Source organism: Oncorhynchus nerka, linkage group LG4 (assembly GCF_034236695.1).
Source record: "Oncorhynchus nerka isolate Pitt River linkage group LG4, Oner_Uvic_2.0, whole genome shotgun sequence".
Lineage (NCBI taxonomy): Eukaryota > Metazoa > Chordata > Actinopteri > Salmoniformes > Salmonidae > Oncorhynchus > Oncorhynchus nerka.
The window spans coordinates 100,812,885-100,835,600 of record NC_088399.1 but is presented as its reverse complement, the minus strand read 5'-3'; the positions used below and the strand labels follow the sequence as shown (position 1 = coordinate 100,835,600).

Genomic DNA, 22,716 nt, shown 5'->3' with positions numbered 1-22,716 from the left:
TATCCTCTACCTTCCCTCCTCTACTTCCTCCCTACCTTCCTCCTCCTCCTCTATCCTCTACCTTCCCTCCTATCCTCTACCTTCCCTCCTCCTCTGTCCTCTACCTTCCTCCTCTATCCTCTACCTTCCTCCTCTATCCTCTACCTTCCCTCCTCCTCTATCCTCTACCTTCCTCTCTATCCTACCTTCCTCTACTCTTCCTCTACCTTCCCTCCTCTGTCCTCTACCTTCCTCCTCCTCCTCTATCCTCTACCTTCCTCATCTATCCTCTACCTTCCCCTCCTCCTCCTCCTCTACCTCTATCTCTCTCTATCCTCTACCTTCCCTCCTCTATCCTCTACCTTCTCCTCCTCCTCTATCCTCTACCTTCCCTCCTCTACTCTATCCTCTACCTTCTCCTCCTCTCTATCCTCTACCTTCCCTCCTCCTCTCTATCCTCTACCTTCCCTCCTCTACTCTATCCCTATCCCCTCCTCTATCCTCTACCTTCCTCCTCATCTATCCCTCTACCTTCCCTCCTCTATCCTCTACCTTCCCCTCCTCCTCTATCCCTACCTTCCCCTCCTCTTATCCTCTACCTTCCTCCTCCTACTCTCTCCTCTACCTTCCCTCCTCCTATCCTCTACCTTCCCTCCTCCTCTCCTTCCTCTACCTTCCCTCCTCTATCCTCTACCTTTTTCCTCCTCTATCCTCTACCTTTCCTCCTCTATCCTCTACCTTCCCTCCTCCTCTATCCTCTCCCCTTCCCTCCTTCCTCCTCTATCCTCTACCTTCCCTCCTCTATCTATCTACCTTCCCTCCTCCTCTCTGTCCTCTACCTTCCTCCTCTATCCTCTACCTTCCCTCCTCTGTCCTCTACCTTCCCTCCTCTATCCTCTATCCTTACCTCCCTCCTCCTCTATCCTCTACCTTCCCTCCATCCTCTATCCTCTACCTTCCCTCCTCTATCCTCTACCTTCTCCTCCCTCCTCTATCCTCTACCTTCCCTCCTCTATCCTCTACCTTCCTCCCTCCTCCTCTATCCTCTACCTTCCCTCCCTCTATCCTCTACCTTCCTCCTCCTCCTCTCTATCCTCTACCTTCCTCCTCTATCCTCTACCTTCCCTCCCTATCCTCTACCTTCCCTCCTCTATCCTCTACCTTCCCTCCTCTCTATCCTCTACCTTCCTCCTCCTCCTCTATCCTCTACCTTCCCTCCTCTATCCTCTACCTTCCCTACTCTATCCTCTACCTTCCCTCCTCTATCCTCTACCTTCCCTCCTCCTCCTCTATCCTCTACTTTCCCTCCTCTATCCTCTACCTTCCCTCCTCCGACTCTGTCCTCTACCTTCCCTCCTCTATCCTCTACCTTCCCTCCTCTATCCTCTACCTTCCCTCCTCCTCCTCTATCCTCTACCTTCCCTCCTCTATCCTCTACCTTCCCTCCTCTATCCTCTACCTTCCCTCCTCTGTCCTCTACCTTCCCTCCTCCTCCTCTATCCTCTACCTTCCCTCCTCTATCCTCTACCTTCCTCCTCCTCCTCTATCCTCTACCTTCCCTCCTCTATCCTCTACCTTCCCTCCTCTATCCTCTACCTTCCCTCCTCTATCCTCTACCTTCCCTCCTCCTACTCTATCCTCTACCTTCCCTCCTCCTCTCTATCCCCTCTACCTTCCCTCCTCCTACTCTATCCCCTCTACCTTCCCTCCTCCTCATCCTCTATCCTCTACCTTCCTCCTCCTCCTCTGTCCTCTACCTTCCTCCTCCTCTATCCTCTATCTTTCCTTCCCCTCCTCTATCCTCTACCTTCCCTCCTATCCTCTACCTTCCCTCCTCTATCCTCTACCTTCCTCCTCCTTCTATCCTCTACCTTCCTCCTCCCTCTATCCTCTACCTTCCCTCCTACTCTATCCTCTACCTTCCCTCCTCTATCCTCTACCTTTTCCTCCTCTATCCTCTACCTTCCTCCTCTATCCTCTACCTTTCCTCCTCCTGTCCTCTACCTTCCCTCCTCCTTCTATCCCTCTACCTTCCCTCCATCTATCCTCTACCTTCCTCCTCCTCCTCTATCCTCTACCTTCCCTCCTCTATCCTCTACCTTCCTCCTCTCTATCCTCTACCTTCCTCCTCCTCTATCCTCTACCTTCCCTCCTCCCTCTATCCTCTACCTTCCTCCTCTATCCTCTACCTTCCCTCCTCTATCCTCTACCTTCCCTCCTCTATCCTCTACCTTTCCTCCTCCTCCTCTATCCTCTACTTCCCTCCTCTATCCTCTACCTCCCTCCTCCTCCTATCCTCTACCTTCCCTCCTCTATCCTCTACCTTCCTCCTCCTCCTCTATCCTCTACCTTCCTCCTCTATCCTCTACCTTCCCTCCTCCTCTATCCTCTACCTTCCCTCCTCTATCCTCTACCTTCCTCCTCCTACTCTATCCTCTACCTTCCTCCTCCTCCTCTATCCTCTACCTTTCCCTCCTCTATCCTCTACCTTCCTCCTCTATCCTCTACCTTCCCTCCTCTATCTCTACCTTCCCTCCTCCTCCTCTATCCTCTACCTTCCCTCCTCCTCTATCCTCTACCTTCCTCCCCTCTATCCTCTACCTTCCCTCCTCTATCCTCTACCTTCCCTCCTCCTCTATCCTCTACCTTCCCTCCTCTTATCCTCTACCTTCCCTCCTCCCTCCCTATCCTCTACCTTCCTCCTCTATCCCCTCTACCTTCTCCTCCTACTATCCTCTACCTTCCTCCTCCTACTCTATATCTCTACCTTCCCTCCTATCCTCTATCCTTCCCTCTACCTATCCCTACCTCCCTCCTCTATCCTCTACCTTCCCTCCTCTATCCTCTACCTTCCCTCCTCTATCCTCTACCTTCCTCTCTATCCTCTACCTTCCCTCCTCCTCCTCTATCCTCTACCTTCCTCCTCTATCCTCTACCTTCCTCCTCCTCCTCTATCCTCTACCTTCCCTCCTCCTACTCTATCCTCTACCTTCTCCTCCTACTCTATCCCTCTACCTTCCCTCCTCCTACTCTATCCTCTACCTTCCCTCCTCCTCTATCCTCTACCTTCCTCCCTATCCTCTACCTTCCTCCTCTATCCTCTACCTTCCCTCCTCCTATCCTCTACCTTCCCTCCTCCTCTATCCTCTACCTTCCCTCCTCTATCCTCTACCTTCCCTCCTCCCTCTATCCTCTATCTTCCCCCTCCCTACCTTCCTTCCTCCTCTTCCTCCCTTCCTCCTCTATCCTCTACCTTCCCCTCCTATCCCCTTCCTCTATCTTCACCTTCTCCTCCTTTCCTCTATCCTCTACCTTCCTCCTCCTCTATCCTCTACCTTCCCTCCTCCCTACCTTCCCTCCTCTATCCTCTACCTTCCCTCCCTATCCTTCCCTCCTCTTCCCTCCTCCTCCTCTATCCTCTACCTTCCCCTCTCCTATCCTCTACCTTCCCTCCTCCTCCTCTATCCTCTACCTTTCCTCCTCTATCCTCTACCTTTCTCCTCCTCCGATCCTCTCCTCCTCCTCTATCCTCTACCTTCCCCCCTATCCTCTACCTTCCTCCTCCTCTATCCTCTACCTTCCTCCCTATCCTCTACCTCCTCCTCTATCCTCTACCTTCCCTCCTCCTCTATCCTCTACCTTCCCTCCTCTATCCTCTACCTTCTCCTCTCTCTATCCTCTACCTTCCTCCTCTCCTCTATCCTCTACCTTTCCCTCCTATCCTCTACCTTCCTCCTCTATCCCTACCTTCCTCCTCTATCCTCTACCTTCCCTCCTCCTACTCTATCCTCTACCTTCCTCCCCTCCTCTATCCTCTACCTTCCCTCCTCCTCCTCTATCCACCTTACCTTCCCTCCTCCTCCTCTAATCCTCTCCTTCCCTCCTACTCTATCCCTCTACCTTCCTCCTCCTCTATCCTCTACCTTCCCTCCTCCTCCCTCTATCCTCTACCTTCCCTCCTCTATCCTCTACCTTCCTCCTCTATCCTCTACCTTCCTCCTCCTCCCTCTATCCTCTACCTTCCCTCCTCTATCCTCTACCTTCCTCCTCCTCCTCTATCCTCTACCTTCCTCCTCTATCCTCTACCTTCCCTCCTCCTCTATCCTACCTTCCTCCCTCTATCCTCTACCTTCCCTCCTCCCTCTATCCTCTACCTTCCTCCTCTATCCCTCTACCTTCCCTCTCCTACATCCGTCCTCTACCTTCCCTCCTCTCTATCCTCTACCTTCCTTCCTCTACCTCTCCTCCCTCCTATCCTCTACCTACCCCTCCTCTATTTCTACCTTCCTCCCATCCTCTACCTTCCCTACCTATCCCTCTACCTTCCTCCTCCGCTACCTTCCCTCTCCTCCTCTATCTTTCTACTTTCCTCCCTCTATCCTCTACCTTCCTCCTCCGACTCTGTCCTTCTTCCTCCTCTATCCTCTACCTTCCCTCCCTCTATCCTCTACCTTCCCTCCTCCTCCTCTATCCTCTACCTTCCTCCTCTATCCTCTACCTTCCCTCCTCTATCCTCTACCTCCCTCCTCTGTCCTCTACCTTCCCTCCTCCTCTTATCCTCTACCTTCCCTCATCTATCCTCTACCTTCCCTCCTCCTCCTCTATCCTCTACCTTCCCTCCTCTATCCTCTACCTTCCATCCTCTATCCTCTACCTTCCCTCCTCTATCCTCTACCTTCCCTCCTCCTACTCTATCCTCTACCTTCCCTCCTCCTCCTCTATCCTCTACCTTCCCTCCTCCTACTCTATCCTCTACCTTCCCTCCTCCTACTCTATCCTCTACCTTCCCTCCTCCTCCTCTATCCTCTACCTTCCCTCCTCTGTCCTCTACCTTCCCTCCTCCTCTTATCCTCTACCTTCCCTCCTCTATCCTCTACCTTCCTCCTCTATCCTCTACCTTCCCTCCTCCTCCCTATCCTCTACCTTCCCTCCTCCTACTCTATCCTCTACCTTCCCTCCTCCTACTATCCTCTACCTTCCCTCCCTCCTCCCTCTATCCTTCCTCCTCCTCCTCTATCCTCTACCTCTCCTCTATCCTCTACCTTCCCTCCTCCTCCCTATCCTCTACCTTCCTCCTCTATCCTCTACCTTCCTCCTCCTCCTCTATCCTCTACCTCCTCCTACTCTATCCTCTACCTTCCCTCCTCCTCTATCCTCTATCCTCTCCTCCTCCTACTATTCTCTACCCTTCTCCCTCCCTATCCTCTACCTTCCCTCCTATCCCTCTACCTTCCCTCCTCTCCCTCTACCTTCCCTCCTCTATCCTCTCTACCTTCCCTCCTCCTCCTCTATCCACTACCTTCCCTCCTCCTATCCTCTACCTTCCTCCTTCCTCCTCTATCCTCTACCTTCCCTCCTATCCTCTACCTTCCCTCCTCCTCCTCTATCCTCTACCTTCCCTCCTATCCTCTACCTTCCTCCTCCTCCTCTATCCTCTACCTTCCCTCCTATCCTCTACCTTCCCTCCTCCTATCCTCTACCTTCCTCATCTATCCTCTACCTTCCCTCCTCCTACTCTATCCCTACCTTCCCTCCTCTATCCCTAACTTCCCTCCCTATCCCTCTACCTTCCTCCTCCCTCTATCCTCTACCTTCCCTCCTCCTATCTCTATCCTCTACCTTCCGCCTCCTCCTCTATCCTCTACCTTCTCCTCCTCTATCCCTCTACCTTCCTCCTCCTACTCTATCCTCTACCTTCCTCCTCTATCCTCTACCTTCCCTCCTCCTCCTATCCCACCTTTTCCTCCTCTATCCTCTACCTTCCTCCTCCTCTTATCCTCTACCTTCCCTCCTCTATCCTCTACCTTCCATCTTCCTACTCTATCCTCTAACTTCCCTGCTCCTCCTCTATCCTCTACCTTCCCTCCTCTATCCTCTACCTTCCTCCTCTGTCCTCTACCTTCCTCCTCTGTCTCACCTTCCCTCCTGTCCTCTACCTTCCTCCCTATCCTCTACCTTCCTCCTCCGTCCTCTACCTTCCCTCCTGTCCTGTCCTCTATCCCTTTCCTCCCTATCCTCTACCTTCCTCCTCCTCTATCCTCTACCTTCCTCCTCTGTCCTCCTACCTTCTATCTCCTACTATCCCCACCTCCCTCCTCTATCCTCTACCTTCCTCCTCCTACTCTATCCTCTACCTTCCCTCCTCCTCCTCTCCCCTACCTTCCCTCCTATCCTCTACCTTCCTCCTCTATCCTCTACCTTCCCTCCTCCTCTATCCTCTACCTTCCCTCTCATACCTATCCTCTACCTTCCTCCTCTGTCCCTCTACCCTCCCTCCTATCCTCTACTCTTCCCCTCCCTCCTCTACCTTCCCTCCTCTATCCTCTACCTTTCCCCTCCTCTATCCTCTACCTTCCCTCCTATCCTCTACCTTCCTCCTCTATCCTCTACCTTCCTCCTCTGTCCTCTACCTTCTCCTCCTATCCTCTACCTTCCCTCCCGTCCTCTCTACCCGCCCTCCTCTATCCTCTACCTTCCTCCTCCTACTCATCTCTACCTTCCCTCCTCTATCCTCTACCTTCCCTCCTCTATCCTCTACCTTCCTCCTCTATCCTCTACCTTCCTCCCCTCCTATCCTCTACCTTCCCTCCTCTATCCTCCTACCTTCCTCCTCCTCTATCCATCTACCTTCCCTCCTCCTATCTCTATCCTCTACCTCCTCCTCCTCTATCCTCTACCTTCCTCCTCTATCCCTCTACCTTCCTCCTCTATCCCTCTACCTTCTTTTCCTACTCTATCCTCTACCTTTTTCCCTCCTCTATCCTCTACCTTCTCCTCCTATCCTCTACCTTCCTCCTCTCTATCCTCTATCCCCTCCTCCCTATCCCCACCTTCCTCCTCCTACTCTATCCTCACCTTACCTTCCCTATCCCCTACCTTCCTCCTCTGTCCTCTACCTTCCCTCCTCCTGTCCTCTACCTTCCTCCTCTATCCTCTACGTTCCCTCCTCTATCCTCTACCTTCCCTCCTCCTGTCCCTCTACCTTCTCCTCCCTTTCTATCTCCCTACCTTTCCTCCCTTGTCCGGTTTCCCACCTTTTCCTCCTATCCCATCCCCTTCTACCTCCTCCCTCCTTATCCTCATTCTCCTATCCTTCCTCCCTCCTTTTCTATCTCACCTTCCTCCTCTCTATCCTCACCTTCCTCCCTCTCTATCCCCTACCTTTCCCTTCCCATCTCACTCTTTCCCTCCTCCTCTATCCTCACCTTCCCTCCTCCTCTCTATCCTACCTTCCCTCCTTTATCCTCTACCTTCCTCTTTCCTATTCCTCCTCCTTCCCCACCTTCCTCCTCTATCATCTACCTCCTCCTCCTCCCTCTATCCTAATTTTTCCCTCTCTATCCTTACCTCCTCCTCCTCTATCCTCTACCTTTCCTCTCCTCTATCCTCTTCCTTCCCTCCTCCTATCCTCACTTTCCTCCCTATCCTCTACTCTTCCCTCCTCTATCCTCTACCTTTCCCTCCTCCTCCTCTATCCTACCTTCCTCTCCTATCCTCTACCTTCCTCCTCCTCCTGTCCCCTACCTTCCCTCCTATCTCTACCTCCCTCTCCCTCCTGTATCCCACCTTTCCCTCCTCTACCTACCTTTCCCTCCTCCTCCTCTATCCCACCCTTCCTCCTCTATCTCTGTTCTTCCCTCCTCCTCCTTATCCTCTACCTTCCTCTCCTATCCTCTACCTTCCTCTTCCTATCCTGTACCTTTTCCTCACTCTCTATTTTTTCCTTCATCATCTACCTTTCCCTTCCTCTTTCCTCCTATCCTCACCTTCCTCCTTCTATCCCCTACCTTCCTCCTCTCTATCTCTACTCTTTCCTTCCTCCTATCTCACCTTTCCTCCTCCTTTATCCTCCTATCCTACCTTCCCTCCTCCTTTATCCCCTACCTTCCTCCTTTTCTACATTTCCTCCTCCTCCTCTATCTACCTTCCTCCTATCCTCTACCTTCCTATCCCTACCTCCTCTATCCTCTACCTTTCCTCCTCCATCCCTACCTTCCTATCCTTCTCCTTCTCCCTCCTCCTTATCCTCTACCTTCTCCCTCCTCTATCCTACCTTTTCCTCCTCCTCCTATCCTCAATTTTCCCTCCTTCTATCCACCTTCCTCCTCTATCCTCTACTTTTCCCTCTCTATCTCCTTTCATTTTCCTTCCTTTCCTTTCCTCCCTCCTCCTCCCTCTATCCCTCACCCTTTCCTCTATCCTCACCTTCCTCCTACCTCTTCCCTCCTCCTCCTCTATCCTCTACCTTTCCTCCTCTCCTCACCTTCCCTCATCTATCCCTTCTTCCTCCTCTATCCTCACCTTCCTCCTCCTCCATCCTCTACCTTCCCTCCTCTCATCCTCTACCTTCCTCCTCTATCCTCACCTTCCCTCTCCTCCTCTTCATCTCACCTTTCCTCCTATCTCACTCCTTCCCTCCTCTATCCTCTACCTTCCTCCTCCTCCTCTATCTCTCACCTCCCTCCTCTCATCCTGTCTCTACCTTCCTCCCTCCTCCTCTATCCTCTACCTTCCCTCCTCTATCCTCTACCTTCCCTCTCCTCCTCTATCCTCACTCTTCCCTCCTCTATCTCTCTTCATTCTTCCTCCTCTCTATCCTCTTCTTCTACCTTCTCCTCCCTATCCTCTACCTTCCCTCCTCTTCCTCTGTCCTCTCTCCTCCCTCCTCTATCTTCACCTCTTCTCCTACCTCTTTCATCCTCTGTCCTCTCCCTTCCTCACCCTATCCCTCCCACCCTTCCCTCCTCCTCCTCTATCCTCTACTTTCCCTCCCCTATCCTCTGCACCTTCCCTCCTCCCTGCTTATCTCACCTTCCCTCCTCCTTCCTCTATCCTTCCTCTTCCCTCCTATCCTCTATTCCTCTCTCCTTCTCTGTCCCCTACTTCCTCCCTTTCCTATCCTCACCTTTCCCTCCTTCCTCTCTCTACTTCTCCTCCTCTCTATCTTTCCCTCTCTCCTCCTCTGTCCCTTCTCACTTTCCTTCCTCTGCTCTTCCTCTCTCTTCTTCATCCCTACCCTCCTTTCCTCTCTCTACTTTCCCTCCTCTATCCTCTTCCTTCCCTCTCTCTCTATCATTGTCCGTCCTCTACCTTATCCTACTCCCTCCTACTCTATCCTTCTGCCTTCCTACTCTGTCCCCACCTCTTCCTCTCTCTATCCTCTACCTACCCTTTCCTCTGTCCTCTCCACTTTCCTCTCTATCCTCTACCTTCCCTACTCTGTCTCATCCTTCACTCTTCCTCCTTTATCTTCTACCTTTCCTCCTTCTATCCTCTACTTCCTCTCCTCTATCCTCTACCTTCCTCCTCATCTCACTCTTCCCTCTGCCTCCCCCTCCTCTCCCTCTATCCTCCCACCCTCTCTCCTACCTATCCTCTACCTCCTCCTCCTCTATCCTCACTCTTCCTCATCTCTACCTTCCTCCTCATCTCACCTTTCCCTCCTCTCATCTCTACCTTTCCCTTCCTCTATCCTCACCTTCCTCATCTATCCCCTCTACCTTTCCCTCTCCCACCATCCTCTACCTTCCTCTCCTATATCCTCTTCACCTTCTCTATCCTCTACCTTCTCCTCATCTCCTTTCACCTTCCTACCTATCCCCTACCTTCCTCCTCTATCCTTCACCTTCCCCTCCTCATCCTCACCTTCCCTCCTCCTCTACTCATCCTCTACCTCCTCTCCTCCTACTCATCATCTACCTTCCCTCCTCCTCCTCATCCCCACCTTCCTCCTCTATCCTCACCTTCCCTCCTCCTCATCTATCCTCACCTTCCTCCCCTATCCCTCTACCTTCCTCCTCCTACTTATCCTCACCCTTCCTCCTCTTATCCTCTACCTTCCTCCTCTATCCATTTATCTCTACCTTTCCTCTCTGTCCCCTTATCTCACCTCCTTATCATCCCCCTACTCTTCTCCTCCTCCCACTTTATCCCCCACCTTCCCTTCTCCTGCTCTATCCCCTCACCTTCCTCCCTATTCCTCTACCTTCCTTTCCTCTGTCCTCTACCTTCCTTCCTCTGTCCTCACCTTCCTCCTCCTCTATCTCATTTTCCTTCCCATCTCTGTCCTTCCCTTCCTCCTCCTATCTCACCTTCCCTCCTCTGTCCCTACCCATCCTCTATCTTCACCTTCTCCTCCTCCTCTATTCTCCCTCCTCCTTCTCCTCTTTCTATCCTCCTCCTTCCTCCTCTATCCTCTACCTTCCTCCTCCTCCTCTATCCTCACCTTCCCTCCTCTATCCTCTTCACCTTATCCTCCTACCTTCATCTCCCTCACCTTCCTCCTCCTCCTCCACCTTCCTCTACCTTCCCTCCCTCTATCCTCACCTTCCCTCCTTTATCCTTTACCTTCCTTTCCTTTCCTATTTATCCTTTCACCTTCCTCCTCCTCCCTCTATCCTCACCTTCTTTTCCTCTATCCCTCTACCTTCCCTCACTCTATCCTCTACCTTCCTCCTCCTCCTCTATCCTCTACTTCTCTCCTCCCTATCATCTACCTTCCCTCTCTCCTCTCTATCCTCTTACCTTCCCTCCTCTATCCCTCTACCTTCCTTCCCTCTATCCTCTACCTTCCCCTCCTCTATCCTCCCACCTTCCCTCCTCCTCCCTTCCTCAGGCTTTCTCCTCCTCTACCTTCTCCATCCTCTACTCTTCCTCCCATCCTCTACCTTCCTCCTCTCCTCTATCCCTCTACCTTCCTCCTCTATCCTCTACCTTCCTCCTCCTCCTCTATCCTCTACCTTCCCTCCTTCTTCTATCCTCTACCTTCCCTCCTCTATCCCTCTACCTTCCCTCCTCGTATCCCTCTACCTTCCTTCCTATCCTCTACCTTCCTCCCTATCCTCTACCTTCCCTCCCCTGTCCCTCTACCTTCCTCCTCCTCCTCTATCTCTCTACCTTCCCTCCTCTATCCTCTACCTTCCCTCCTCACTTCCTTCCTCTACCTTCCTCCTTCCTCTATCTCTACCTTCCCTCCTCTCATCCTCTACCTTCCTCCTCCCTCCTCTATCCTCACCTTTCCCTCCTTCATCCTCTACCTTCCTCCTCCTACTCTATCCTCTCCCTCCTCCTCCCATCCTCATCCTTCTCCTCCTCCTCTATCCTCTACCTTCCCTTCCTCCGTCCCTACCTTTCCCTCCATCTGTCCTCTACCTTCCTCCTCTTATCACTCCTTCACCTTCCTTCCTCACTCTATCCTCTACCTTCCCTCCTCCTCCTATCCTCCACCTTTCCTCCTCTATCCTCTACCTTCCCTCCTCCTCTCTATCCTCTACTCTTCTCCTCCTACCTATCCTCTACCTTCCCTCCTCCCATCCCTATCCCTCTCCCTTCCCTCCCTCCTCCTCATCTCCTTACCTTCTCCTCCTCCTATCCTCACCTTCCCCTCCTCTGTCCTCACTTTCCTCCTATCCCTCCTCTCCTTCTACTCATCCTTTCCTCTACCTTCCCTCTTTCTGTCCCTCTACCTTCCTCCCCCATCCCTCTACCTTCCCTCCCCTTATCTCTACCTTCCCTTTCGTCCTCTTCCCCTCCTTTCTCTCTTCCTTCCTTTCCTACTTTATCTCTACTTTTTCCTTCCTTCTTATTCCTCTTGTTTTTCCTCTTTATTCCTACTCTTTCCTTAGCTTTATCTCTTTTCACTCTTTTTCCTATCCTCTTTATCTTCCCTTCCTTCCTTCCTATTCCCTTTTTCTTCCTATCTCTTCACTCTTTTTCACTTTTTCCTTCCTCTACTTGTCATCTTTACCTTTTTCTCCTTTATCTCTACCTTCCTCCTCTATCCTTTGGCTCTTTCCTCCTTATCTCTTTATCCTTATTCCTCCTCTATCCCCACTTTTCCTCTCCTACTTTCTTTCCTTTGTTCTACCTTCCTCCTCCTTTATCTTTACCTTTCCTCCTCTTCCTTTACCTTCCTCTCTGTCCTTTATCTTTCCTCTCTGTCCTTTCACTCTTCCTCCTACTTCCTCTACCTTCCCCTCCTCTGTCCTCTACTTTTCTTTCCTATTATTCTACCTTCCCTTTTCCCTCTACCTTCCTTTATCTTTTACATCTTCCTTTGTTTTTCCTTTTCTATCTTTCCTTTCCTTTGTCTCACCTTCCCTCCTTTTTATTTTCTACCTTCCCTCCTTTCCTCACTCTCCTCTCTATCTTCTACCTTCTCCTCCTCATTCTACCTCCTCCTTTTCTATTCTCTATTTTTCTTTCGGTTTTTTAATCTTTCCTTTCCGACTTTTCTTATTCTTCACTCTTTCCTCTATTCCCATTTTCCTCACTCTTCCTCCTTATCTTCCCTTTCCTCCTCTTATCCTATCCTTCCTCTCTTTCCTTTCACTTTCCTTTATCTTTCACTCCTTTCCTTCTCCTCTATCCTCTACCTTCCCTCCTCCTCTCTATCTCTTCTACCTTCCTTCCTTTATCCCCTACTTTTCCTTCCTTTTATCCTCCTGTCCTCTTTCCTTCCCTCCTATTCCTCTACCTTCCTTTGTCATCTCTACTCTCTTCCTTCCTCTATCTCTGCTCTTCCACTCCCTTCCACTCTATCATCTTCTCCTTCCTTCTCCTCTTTATCCTCCTCCTTCCCTCTTCATCTTCTCCTTCCTTCTCCTTATCTCCACTCTTCTTCCTTCTACTCTTCTACTTTCCTTCCTTCCTCCCTTTCATCTCTTCCCTCCTCTTCCTATCTCTTCATCTTCCTGCTTCCTGTCTTCACTACTCTTTCCTCTCCTACTCTGTCCCTCCTTCTCCTCACTCACTTCCTCTCCCTTCTCTTCTATCTCTTTCACTCTTCCTTCCCTCTCTTATTCCTCTTCCTTCCTTCCTCTCTATCTTTCACTCCTCCTTCCTCCATCTCTATCTTCCTCTCTCCTTTTCACTTCACCTCTTCCTTCCTCTCATCCTCTACCTCTTCCTCCTCTCTCTATTCCTCTACCTTCCCTCCCTCATCTCTTCTCCTTCTCCTCCTACTTCATCCTCTGCCTTCCCTCCTCCTCTCATCTCTCACTGCTTCCTCCTCCATCCTCTACCTTCCCTCCTCTTCCTCTCCTTCACTCTCATATCCTCTATCCTTCCCTCCTCTTCTCATCTCTCTTTCCTCTTGTCCTTTCCTACTTTCTTCTCCATTCCTTCATCTTCGCTTCTCTCCCTGTCTTCTACTTCTTTCCTCTCTTTTGTCCTCACTCTTCTCCTTCATCTCACTCTCTCTCTCATCTCTACCGTTCCTCTCATCCTCATTCCTCCTCTACTTCTCTCTACTATCCTCTCTTTACCTTCCTCCTCCTCCTCATCCTCTACCTGTCCCTCCTCCTCTATCCTCTCCCTCCTCCTACTCTCTATCCTCTACCTTCCTCCTCCTACTCTATCCTCTACCTTCTCTCCTCTATCCTCTACCTTCCTCCTATCCTTATCACCTTCCTCCTCTATCCTCTACTTCTCCTCCTCCTCTATCCCCACCTTCCCTCCTCTGTCCTCTACCTTCCTCCTCCATCCTCTACCTTCCCTCCTCCTCTGTCCCCCACCTCCCTCCTCTATCGTCTCTCTTCCTCCTCCCTTCATCCCTCTACCTTCCTCCCCTCCCTATCCCCACCTTCCTCCTTCATCTCTCTACCTTCTCCTATCCTCTCTACCTTCCTCCTCTATCTTCCACCTTCCTCCATTTTTTCCCTCCTCTATCCCTCCTACACCTTCCTCTACCTTCCTCCTCTTCCCTCTATCTCACCCTTCTCTATCCTCTACCTTCTCCTATCCTCCACCTCTTCCCTCCGCTATCCCTACCTTTCCCTCTATCCCTACTTTCCTCACCTATTTCTCTCCTTCCTCCTCGATGGTCCCACTCTTCCTCCTCTATCCCCCCACCTTCCTCATCCTCATCCTCTACCTCCCTCTATCCTCACCTCCCTCCCTGTCCCTCTACCTTCCCTCCTCCTCTCTATCCCCCCACCTCCCTCATCTATCCCCACCTTCCCTCCTCTCCCTCACCTCCTCCTTTATCCTCTACCTTCCATCCCTATCCCTACCTTCCCTCCTGTCCTCTACCTTCCTCCTCTATTCTCTACCTTTTTCTGTCCCTCTACCTTCCTCTCCTCTATCCCTTCTACCTTGCTCCCTCCTCTTTACTCTCACCTTCCCTCCTTTCTCTCATCCTCTACCTTCCCTCTTCCTATCCCCACTCTCCTTCCTCTATCCTCTACCTTCTCCTCTATCCCCCTTCCCTCCTTCCTATCTCTATCTCACCTTCCTCCTCCTTTTATCCTTTACCTTCCCTCCCTTTCCTATTCCTCCTTATCCCTCTACCTTCCTCCTCCTCTATCCCCTCTACTCTCCTCTCCTCCTCTATCCTCACCTTCCCTCCTCCTTCTGCCTTCCTATCCTCTACCTTCCCTCCTCCTCCTCTTCTCCTCACCTTCCTCCCATCATCTACCTACCTCTCCTCCTCTATCCCCTTCACCCTTTCCTCTCCTCTTCTATCTCTCTCTTCCCTCCTCCTCTCCTTCATCCTCTACCCTTCCCTCCTCTGTCTCCTCTACCTTCCTCTTCCTCCTCCTATCCTCTACCTTCCCTCCTCTATCCTCACCTTTCCTCCTCTGTCCTCACCTCTCTCCTCCCCTATCCCTCTACCCTCCTCCTCTCTTGTCCTTCCTCCTTCCTTACTCCTCTCCTTCCTCCATCATCTTCTACTTTCTCCTCTCTTCTATCTCTACTCTCTCTCCCCTATCCTCTACCTTCCTCCTTCCTCTAACTTTGCTCTTCCTCCTCTATCCTCTCCTTACTCCTTCCTTCCTGTCCTCCTACCTTCCTCCTCCCTCTTCTCTATCTCTACCTTCCTCTCATCCTCTACCTTCCTCTCTATCTTCCCCACCTTCCTTCCTATCTCTTCACCTTCCCTCCTCCTACTTTGTCCTTTCACTCTTCTGCCTCCTCCTCTATCTCTATCGCTTTCCTTTGTCTCTTTACCTTCTTCTCCATCTTCATCTTCCTTCCTCTTATCTTTTCGCTTTCCTGCCTCTCTTCTATTCTTCTTCTATTTTCCCCTCTTTCCTACTTCTACCTTCCTTTCACTCTTCTTCTCTTCCTTCCTTTCCTCCTACTGTCCTCATTTTCTTTCCTACTCACTTCTCTTCCTTCATCCTCTACTCTTCCTCCTACTTTATCTCTTCACTTTTCCTCCCTCCTACTCTCTCTCTACTCTTCATCGCCCCGTCCTTTACTCACCTCTCCTCTCTCCTTTGTCTCTTCTACTCTTCCTCTCTCCTCACTTGTCCCTTTCACTTCCTTCCTTTTCACTTCATCCTCATTTTCTCCTTCCCCTCTCGTCTCTATTCACTCTCCTCTCATCCTTTGTACCTTATCCGCCTCCGTCCTCTGCCTCCCTCTCTATCTCGCCTTCCCCATCCTCATCCTCACCTTCCCTCCCTTCCTCTATCCCTCTCACCTTCCTCTCTCATCTTTCTACTCGCTCTATCCCCTCTATCCTCTACCTTCCCTTTTCCCATCTATCCCCTACTCTTCCTCCTTCCGGCTTATCTCTTGCTACCTTCTCTCTCCTCCTCTATTCCTCTACCTTACTCTTCCTCTTTCATTCTCACTTCGTCTCATTTTCACTCTTCCCTCTCTATCTCTTCTGCCTTCTCTCTCACTTATCTCTCACCTTCCTCTCTCACTTCGTCTCTTCGCTCTTCCTCTCCTATCCTCTGCCTTCTCTCTGTCCTTTCATTTCCTCCTTCCTATCTCTGTCTTCACTCTTCCTCTCCTTTCCTTTATCTTTCATCTCTTCACTCTTCCTCTCTCCTACTTCATCCTCTCACCTTCTCTCCTCTTTCCTGTACCTCTGACCTTCCTCCCCTGTCTCTCACTCTCTCCTCCTCTGTCTTGCTTCCTTCGTATCTTCACTTTTTCTCAGTACTTATTCTTCATCTTCTTCTTCTTCCTTTTGTCTTCACTTTCCTCTCTGTCTCTCACTCTTCCTTCCCTGTCTCTGCTTTCCTGTCTCTCTCTACTTCGTCTCCTTGTCTCTTTCACTCTCTCCTTTCCTTGTCTACTTATTCTTTACTCTTTCTCTTCATCTTTTACTGCTCTTCTTTACGCTTACTTCTCTACCTTTCGTTGTCTTTTACTCTCTTCTTCCTTTCCTACTTTTTCTTACTTTGTCTCTTTGGCTTTTCTCTTCCTTTTATCTTTCACTTTTTCCTCCTACTCTTCACTTGTTCTCTTTCACTTCTTCTATCCTCGCGTCTCCTCTTCTATCTCTACTTTTCCTCTCTCATCCTACTATGTCTTCACTCTTCCTTCTTTCCTCTCTATCTCTATCTCACTCTTCTCTTCATCGTCCCTCACTCTTCCTCCTTCCTTCTAGGTCCCTACCTTTCCTTCCTATCGTCACTCTTCACCTTCTCCTCGTCTCTCACCTTCCTCCTGCCTCTTCACTCTTCCTCCCTGTCCCTCTCTCTACTCTTCCTTCCCTCATCTCTACCTTCCTTCCTTCATCCCGCTCTTCCTCTCCATCCTCACTCTTTTCCTCTACTGCTCATCTCTGTCTTCCTCTCCATCTTCCCTCCTCTCTCCTCTCCTTTCTACCGTCCACTCCTCATCTGGTCTCTTCACTCTTCCTCCTCCTTCCTCATTCCTTTTCACGTCTTTCCCCTTCCTCATCCTCTACCTTATCCTCCTCTGTCCTCACTCTTTCCTTTCCTTTATCCTTTCATTTTTCACTCTTCCTTTCTGTCCCCTTTTCATTTTCCTTCCTCTATCTTCTACTCTTCCCTCCTCTGCCCTTCATTTTCCTTCCTATCCTTTCACTTTTCCTCTTCTTCCTTCCTACTTATCCTTCACTCTTTCCTCCTATCTCACTTTCCTTCCTCATCTCTACTCTCCTCTCATTCCTACCTTCCCTCCTTGTCTCCTCTACCTTCCTCCTTCATCTCACCTTCCTCCTCGTCCTTCACCCTCCTCCTCCTCATCCTCACCTTCTCCCATCCCCTACCTCCTCCTCATCCTCTACCTTCCCTCCTCCTACGTGGTCTCTTCACTCTTCTCTCTTCATCCTTCATTTTCTCTTCCTCTCGCATTTATCCCTCGCCTTCCTACCCTACTTTTCTCTCTCTCTATCCTCCTTTCACCTTCCCTTTCCTCCTCCTACTTATCCCTCTACCTTCCCTCTCCTCATCCCTCTTATCTTCCTCCTTCCTCTTCTATCCTCTACCTTCGCTCCTCTATCCCTCTCTCTCTCTCTCTCTACTTTCCCCCTCTCTATCCCCTCTACCTTTTCTCCTCTGCTCTCTCCCCTTCCCTCTCTCCCTTTTACTCTATTCTCTACTTCCTCTATCCCTCTCTACCTTCTTTCTCCTCTGCTCTATCCTCACCCTCCCCTCTAATCTATCCTCTTCCTCCTTCCTCTTCCCCTTTCCTACTCTATCCCTCTACTTCTATTCCTCCTTTCCTCTCTCATTTTCTCTCTCTCTCTACTTTCTGTCTATTCTCTCTACCTTCTTCCTCACTCTGCTCTATCCTCTACCTTTCTCTCCTCTGCTTCCCATCCTCTACCTTCCTCCTCCTACCTATCCCTCTACCTTCCCTCCTCTTATCCCTCTACTTCCTCTCCCCCCTCTATCCTCTACCTTCTCCTCCCTCTGCTCTATCCTCTACTTTCCCCCCTCTATCCTCTATCTTCTCCTCTGCCATCCCTCTACCTTCCTCCTCCTACCTATCCCTCCACTTCCCTCTATCCCTTCTCTATCTTCTCTCCTCTGCTCTATCCTCTACCTTCCTCTCCTCCTCATCCTCTACTTCCCCTATCCCTCTATCCTCTCCTGCTCTATCCTCACTTTCCCCCTCTATCTCTCTACCTTCCTCTCACTCATCCTCTACCTTCTCCTCTGCTCTATCCTCTACCTTCTCTCCTCTGCTCTATCCCCTCTACCTTCCCTCCTCCCCTCACCTTCCTCTGCTCTATCCCCTCCTACTCTCTTCCTCTACCTATCCTCTTCCCTCCTCCATCCTCTACCTTCCTCCCTCTGTCCCTACCTTCCTACTCTATCTCTACCTTCCTACTTCATCCCTCACCTTCCCTACCTGTCCTCTTCTACCTTCCCTCCTCTATCCTCTACCTTCCCTCCTCTGTCCTCTACCTTCCCTCCTCTATCCTCTACCTTCCTCCTCCGTCCTCTACCTTCCTCCTCTGTCCTCTACCTTCCCTCCTCTACCTTCCTCCTCTATCCCTCTACTTTCCCTCCTCCTCTACCTTCCTCTCCTCCCCTCCTCCTCTATCCTCTACTTTCCCTCCTCTATCCCCTCTACCTTCCCCCCTCCTACCCTATCCTCTACGTTCCTTCCTCCTACTCTATCCTCTACTCCTTCCCTCCTCTGTCCTACCTCCATCCCCACCTTCCCCCTCCCACTTCTACCTTCCTTCCTCTATCCCCTCCCTCCTCTGTCCCCTCTACCTTCCTCCTCTATCCTCTACCTTCTCCTCCTCTGTCCTCTACCTTCTTCCTTCCTATCCCCTCCACTCCTTCCCTCCGTCTCTATCCTCCCCTCCTCATCCCTCTACCTTTCTCCTCCTATCTCTACCTTCTTCTCCTCTATCCCTCCTTCCTCCTCCTCCTCCTATCCTCTACCTTTCCTCCTCTATCCCTCTACCTTCCTCCTATCCCTCTACCTTCCCTCCCCTCTGTCCCTCTACCACCTTCCTCCCTCTATCCCTCTACCTTCCCTCCTCCTATCCCTCTATCCTACTTCCCTTTCCTCCCTCTATCCCTACTTTCCTCTCTCCTATCCTCTATCCCCACCTTCCTACTCTATCCTCTACCTTCCCTCCTCTATCCCTCTACCTTCCCTCCCTCTATCCTCTACTTTCCCTCCTATCCTCTACCTTCCTCTCCTACTCTATCCTCTACCTTCTCCTCTATCCTCTACCTTCCCTCCTCTATCCTCTACCTTCCCTCCTCCTCTATTATCCTCTACCTTCCCTCCTCTATCCTCTACCTTCCTCCTCCTATCCTCACCTTCCCTGTCCTCCCCACCTTCCTCCTCCTACCTATCCCTACCTTCCCTCCTCTATCCTCTACTTCCCTTCTCTATCCCCTACCTCCACCTTCCTCCTCCTACTCTATCCCTCTACCTTCCCCTCCCTCTATCCCTCTACTTTCCTCCTACCTCCTATCCCACTCTATCCCTCTACCTTCCTCCCTCTATCCTCTACCTTCCTCCTCTACCTTCCTCTCCTATCTTCTATCCCTCTACCTTCTCTCTATCCTCTACTTTCCCCCTCTATCCTCTACCTTTCCCTATCCTCTACCTTCCCCCCATCCTTACCCCTCCTCCTACTCTATCCTCTACCTTCCCTCCTCTATCCTCTACCTTCCCTCCTCCTACTCTATCCTCTACCTTCCCTCCTCTATCCTCTACTTTCCCCCCTCTATCCTCTACCTTCTCTCCTCTGCTCTATCCTCTACTTTCCCTCCTCCTACTCTATCCTCTACTTTCCCCCCTCTATCCTCTACCTTCTCTCCTCTGCTCTATCCTCTACCTTCTCTCCTCTGCTCTATCCTCTACCTTCCCTCCTCCTACTCTATCCTCTACCTTCCCTCCTCTATCCTCTACTTTCCCCCCTCTATTCTCTACCTTCTCTCCTCTGCTCTATCCTCTACCTTCTCTCCTCTGCTCTATCCTCTACCTTCCCTCCTCCTACCTATCCCCTCACCTTCCTCCTCCTCTATCCTCTACTTTCCCTCCTCTATTCTCTACTTTCCCCCTCTCTATCCCTCTACCTTCTCTCCTCTGCTCTATCCTCTATCTTCTCTCCTCTGCTCTATCCTCTACCTTCCCTCCTCCTACTCTATCCTCTACTTTCCCCCCTCTATCCTCTATCTTCTCTCCTCTGCTCTATCCTCTACTTTCCCCCCTCTATCCTCTATCTTCTCTCCTCTGCTCTATCCTCTACTTTCCCCCCTCTATCCTCTACCTTCCCTCCTCCTACTCTATCCTCTACTTTCCCCCCTCTATCCTCTATCTTCTCTCCTCTGCTCTATCCTCTACTTTCCCTCCTCCTACTCTATCCTCTACTTTCCCCCCTCTATCCTCTATCTTCTCTCCTCTGCTCTATCCTCTACTTTCCCCCCTCTATCCTCTACCTTCTCTCCTCTGCTCTATCCTCTACCTTCTCTCCTCTGCTCTATCCTCTACCTTCTCTCCTCTGCTCTATCCTCTACTTTCCCCCCTCTATCCTCTACCTTCTCTCCTCTGCTCTATCCTCTACCTTCTCTCCTCTGCTCTATCCTCTACCTTCCCTCCTCTATCCTCTACCTTCTCTCCTCTGCTCTATCCTCTACCTTCTCTCCTCTGCTCTATCCTCTACCTTCCCTCCTCTATCCTCTACCTTCTCTCCTCTGCTCTATCCTCTACCTTCTCTCCTCTGCTCTATCCTCTACTTTCCCCCCTCTATCCTCTACCTTCTCTCCTCTGCTCTATCCTCTACCTTCTCTCCTCTGCTCTATCCTCTACCTTCCCTCCTCTATCCTCTACCTTCTCTCCTCTGCTCTATCCTCGACCTTCTCTCCTCTGCTCTATCCTCTACCTTCCCTCCTCTATCCTCCTCTCCTCTGCTCTATCCTCTACCTTCCCTCCTCTATCTCTCCTCTGCTCTATCCTCGACCTTCTCTCCTCTGCTCTATCCTCTACCTTCCCTCCTCTATCCTCTACCTTCTCTCCTCTGCTCTATCCTCTACCTTCCCTCCTCTATCCTCTACCTTCTCTCCTCTGCTCTATCCTCTACCTTCTCTCCTCTGCTCTATCCTCTACCTTCCCCCCTCTATCCTCTACCTTCTCTCCTCTGCTCTATCCTCTACCTTCTCTCCTCTGCTCTATCCTCTACCTTCTCTGCTGCTACTTAATACCAATTTTTATAAATAAACGTTTTACTGGTCTGACTATATTTTTCATCCTTTGTTTGGCTCCTCTTCTTGTAAAGTTGTACATAAACATGAAATGGCTTAGTTTGACCTTTATTTGACCACACGACCTCCTTTTTCCTCTTTGGTGTAATCTCTCTGTTCCTGACCCTTGACCTTTCCCATCTCCACTAGGTTGGGGGTTTGAGGCGTGGGTCCTCTGCTCTCTCTCTCTCTTCCTGACCTCTAACCTGTGACCTCTCCCCTCTCCACTAGGTTGGTGGTTTGAGGCGTGTGGTCCATCCAACCTGAACGGTATCTACTACTCTGGCGTCTCCAACGTGGTCCGTTACAACGGCATCAAGTGGTACTACTGGAAGGGACCCAGCCTCATGACTACAGTGACCACCATGATGGTTCGACCCGCAGGCTTCTAAAGGCATAACGGCGGCGATCGTCGATGACGTCACCCCGACTGACTAAATCACAGACTGATATATGAGCGCTTCTCGAATAAGGATGTTTTGCCAGACATGTGGAATATGATACCGGAGGTTTTTTAGAGGTTTTTAATTGACTGTGTTTGAAAAGAACAGATCTGTTATTTTCTGAAAATGTATTCTGTCTTAGAAACGTTTCCCGCTGAGATGGCACACAGGCCACCGTAAATGTGTGTTTTAGAAATGGGATTGTACATATATTGTAGATGCATAATGGCATATTATGGCTTACTGCTACTCCACTTTCACTGTCCAGAAAACGTTAACAGCAATTCTTCCTGACTGTTTCCCGCCACTCAGAGATGCAAAACCCTTTTTTTGTAAAACCCTTTTTTTAAAGGAGATAATTATTCTCATAAAAGTGCATGATAAATAAACACAGGAGTTTCTACAAGCTTATTTACTTTCCCAACTGTATATTTGTGATAGAAGGTAAAAAACATTATTTTACAGAAAAAATAAGCGAAATAAAATAACAAAAAAAAAATGTAGTGGTGTTTGTGGCTCCATCTCCTCACTACGTCACCGTGGCTCCATCTCCTCACTACGTCACCGTGGCTCCATCTCCTCACTACGTCACCGTGGCTCCATCTCCTCACTACGTCACCGTGGCTCCATCTCCTCACTCGTCACCGTGGCTCCATCTCCTCACTACGTCACCGTGGCTCCATCTCCTCACTACGTCACCGTGGCTCCATCTCTCTCACTCACGTCACCGTGGCTCCATCTCCTCACTACGTCACCGTGCTCCATCTCCTCACTACGTCACCGTGGCTCCATCTCCTCACTACGTCACCGTGGCTCCATCTCCTCACTACGTCACCGTGGCTCCATCTCCTCACTACGTCACCGTGGCTCCATCTCCTCACTACGTCACCGTGGCTCCATCTCCTCACTACGTCACCGTGGCTCCATCTCTCACTACGTCACCGTGGCTCCATCTCCTCACTACGTCACCGTGGCTCCATCTCCTCACTACGTCACCGTGGCTCCATCTCCTCACTACGTCACCGTGGCTCCATCTCCTCACTACGTCACCGTGGCTCCATCTCCTCACTACGTCACCGTGGCTCCATCTCCTCACTGCTCCATCTCCTCACCACGTCACCGTGGCTCCATCTCCTCACTACGTCACCGTGGCTCCATCTCCTCACTACGTCACCGTGGCTCCATCTCCTCACTACGTCACCGTGGCTCCATCTCCTCACTACGTCACCGTGGCTCCATCTCTCACTACGTCACCGTGGCTCCATCTCCTCACTACGTCACCGTGGCTCCATCTCCTCACTACGTCACCGTGGCTCCATCTCTCACTACGTCACCGTGGCTCCATCTCCTCACTACGTCACCGTGGCTCC

General features: G+C 50.8%; 1 protein-coding gene across 2 annotated transcripts in view; it reads left to right on the top strand.

The window, feature by feature from the left end:
- Positions 1–21,834, top strand: part of LOC115125061 (angiopoietin-2-like) — a 154,496-nt gene extending 132,662 nt beyond the window's left edge. For both annotated transcript variants that reach the window (XM_065018064.1, XM_065018062.1), the window contains one exon: positions 21,135–21,834. In XM_065018064.1, coding sequence (XP_064874136.1) covers positions 21,135–21,295 — 161 coding nt within the window. In that variant the 3' untranslated portion in view covers positions 21,296–21,834. The remainder of the gene's footprint in view (positions 1–21,134) is intronic.
- The last annotated feature ends 882 nt before the right edge of the window (positions 21,835–22,716 follow it).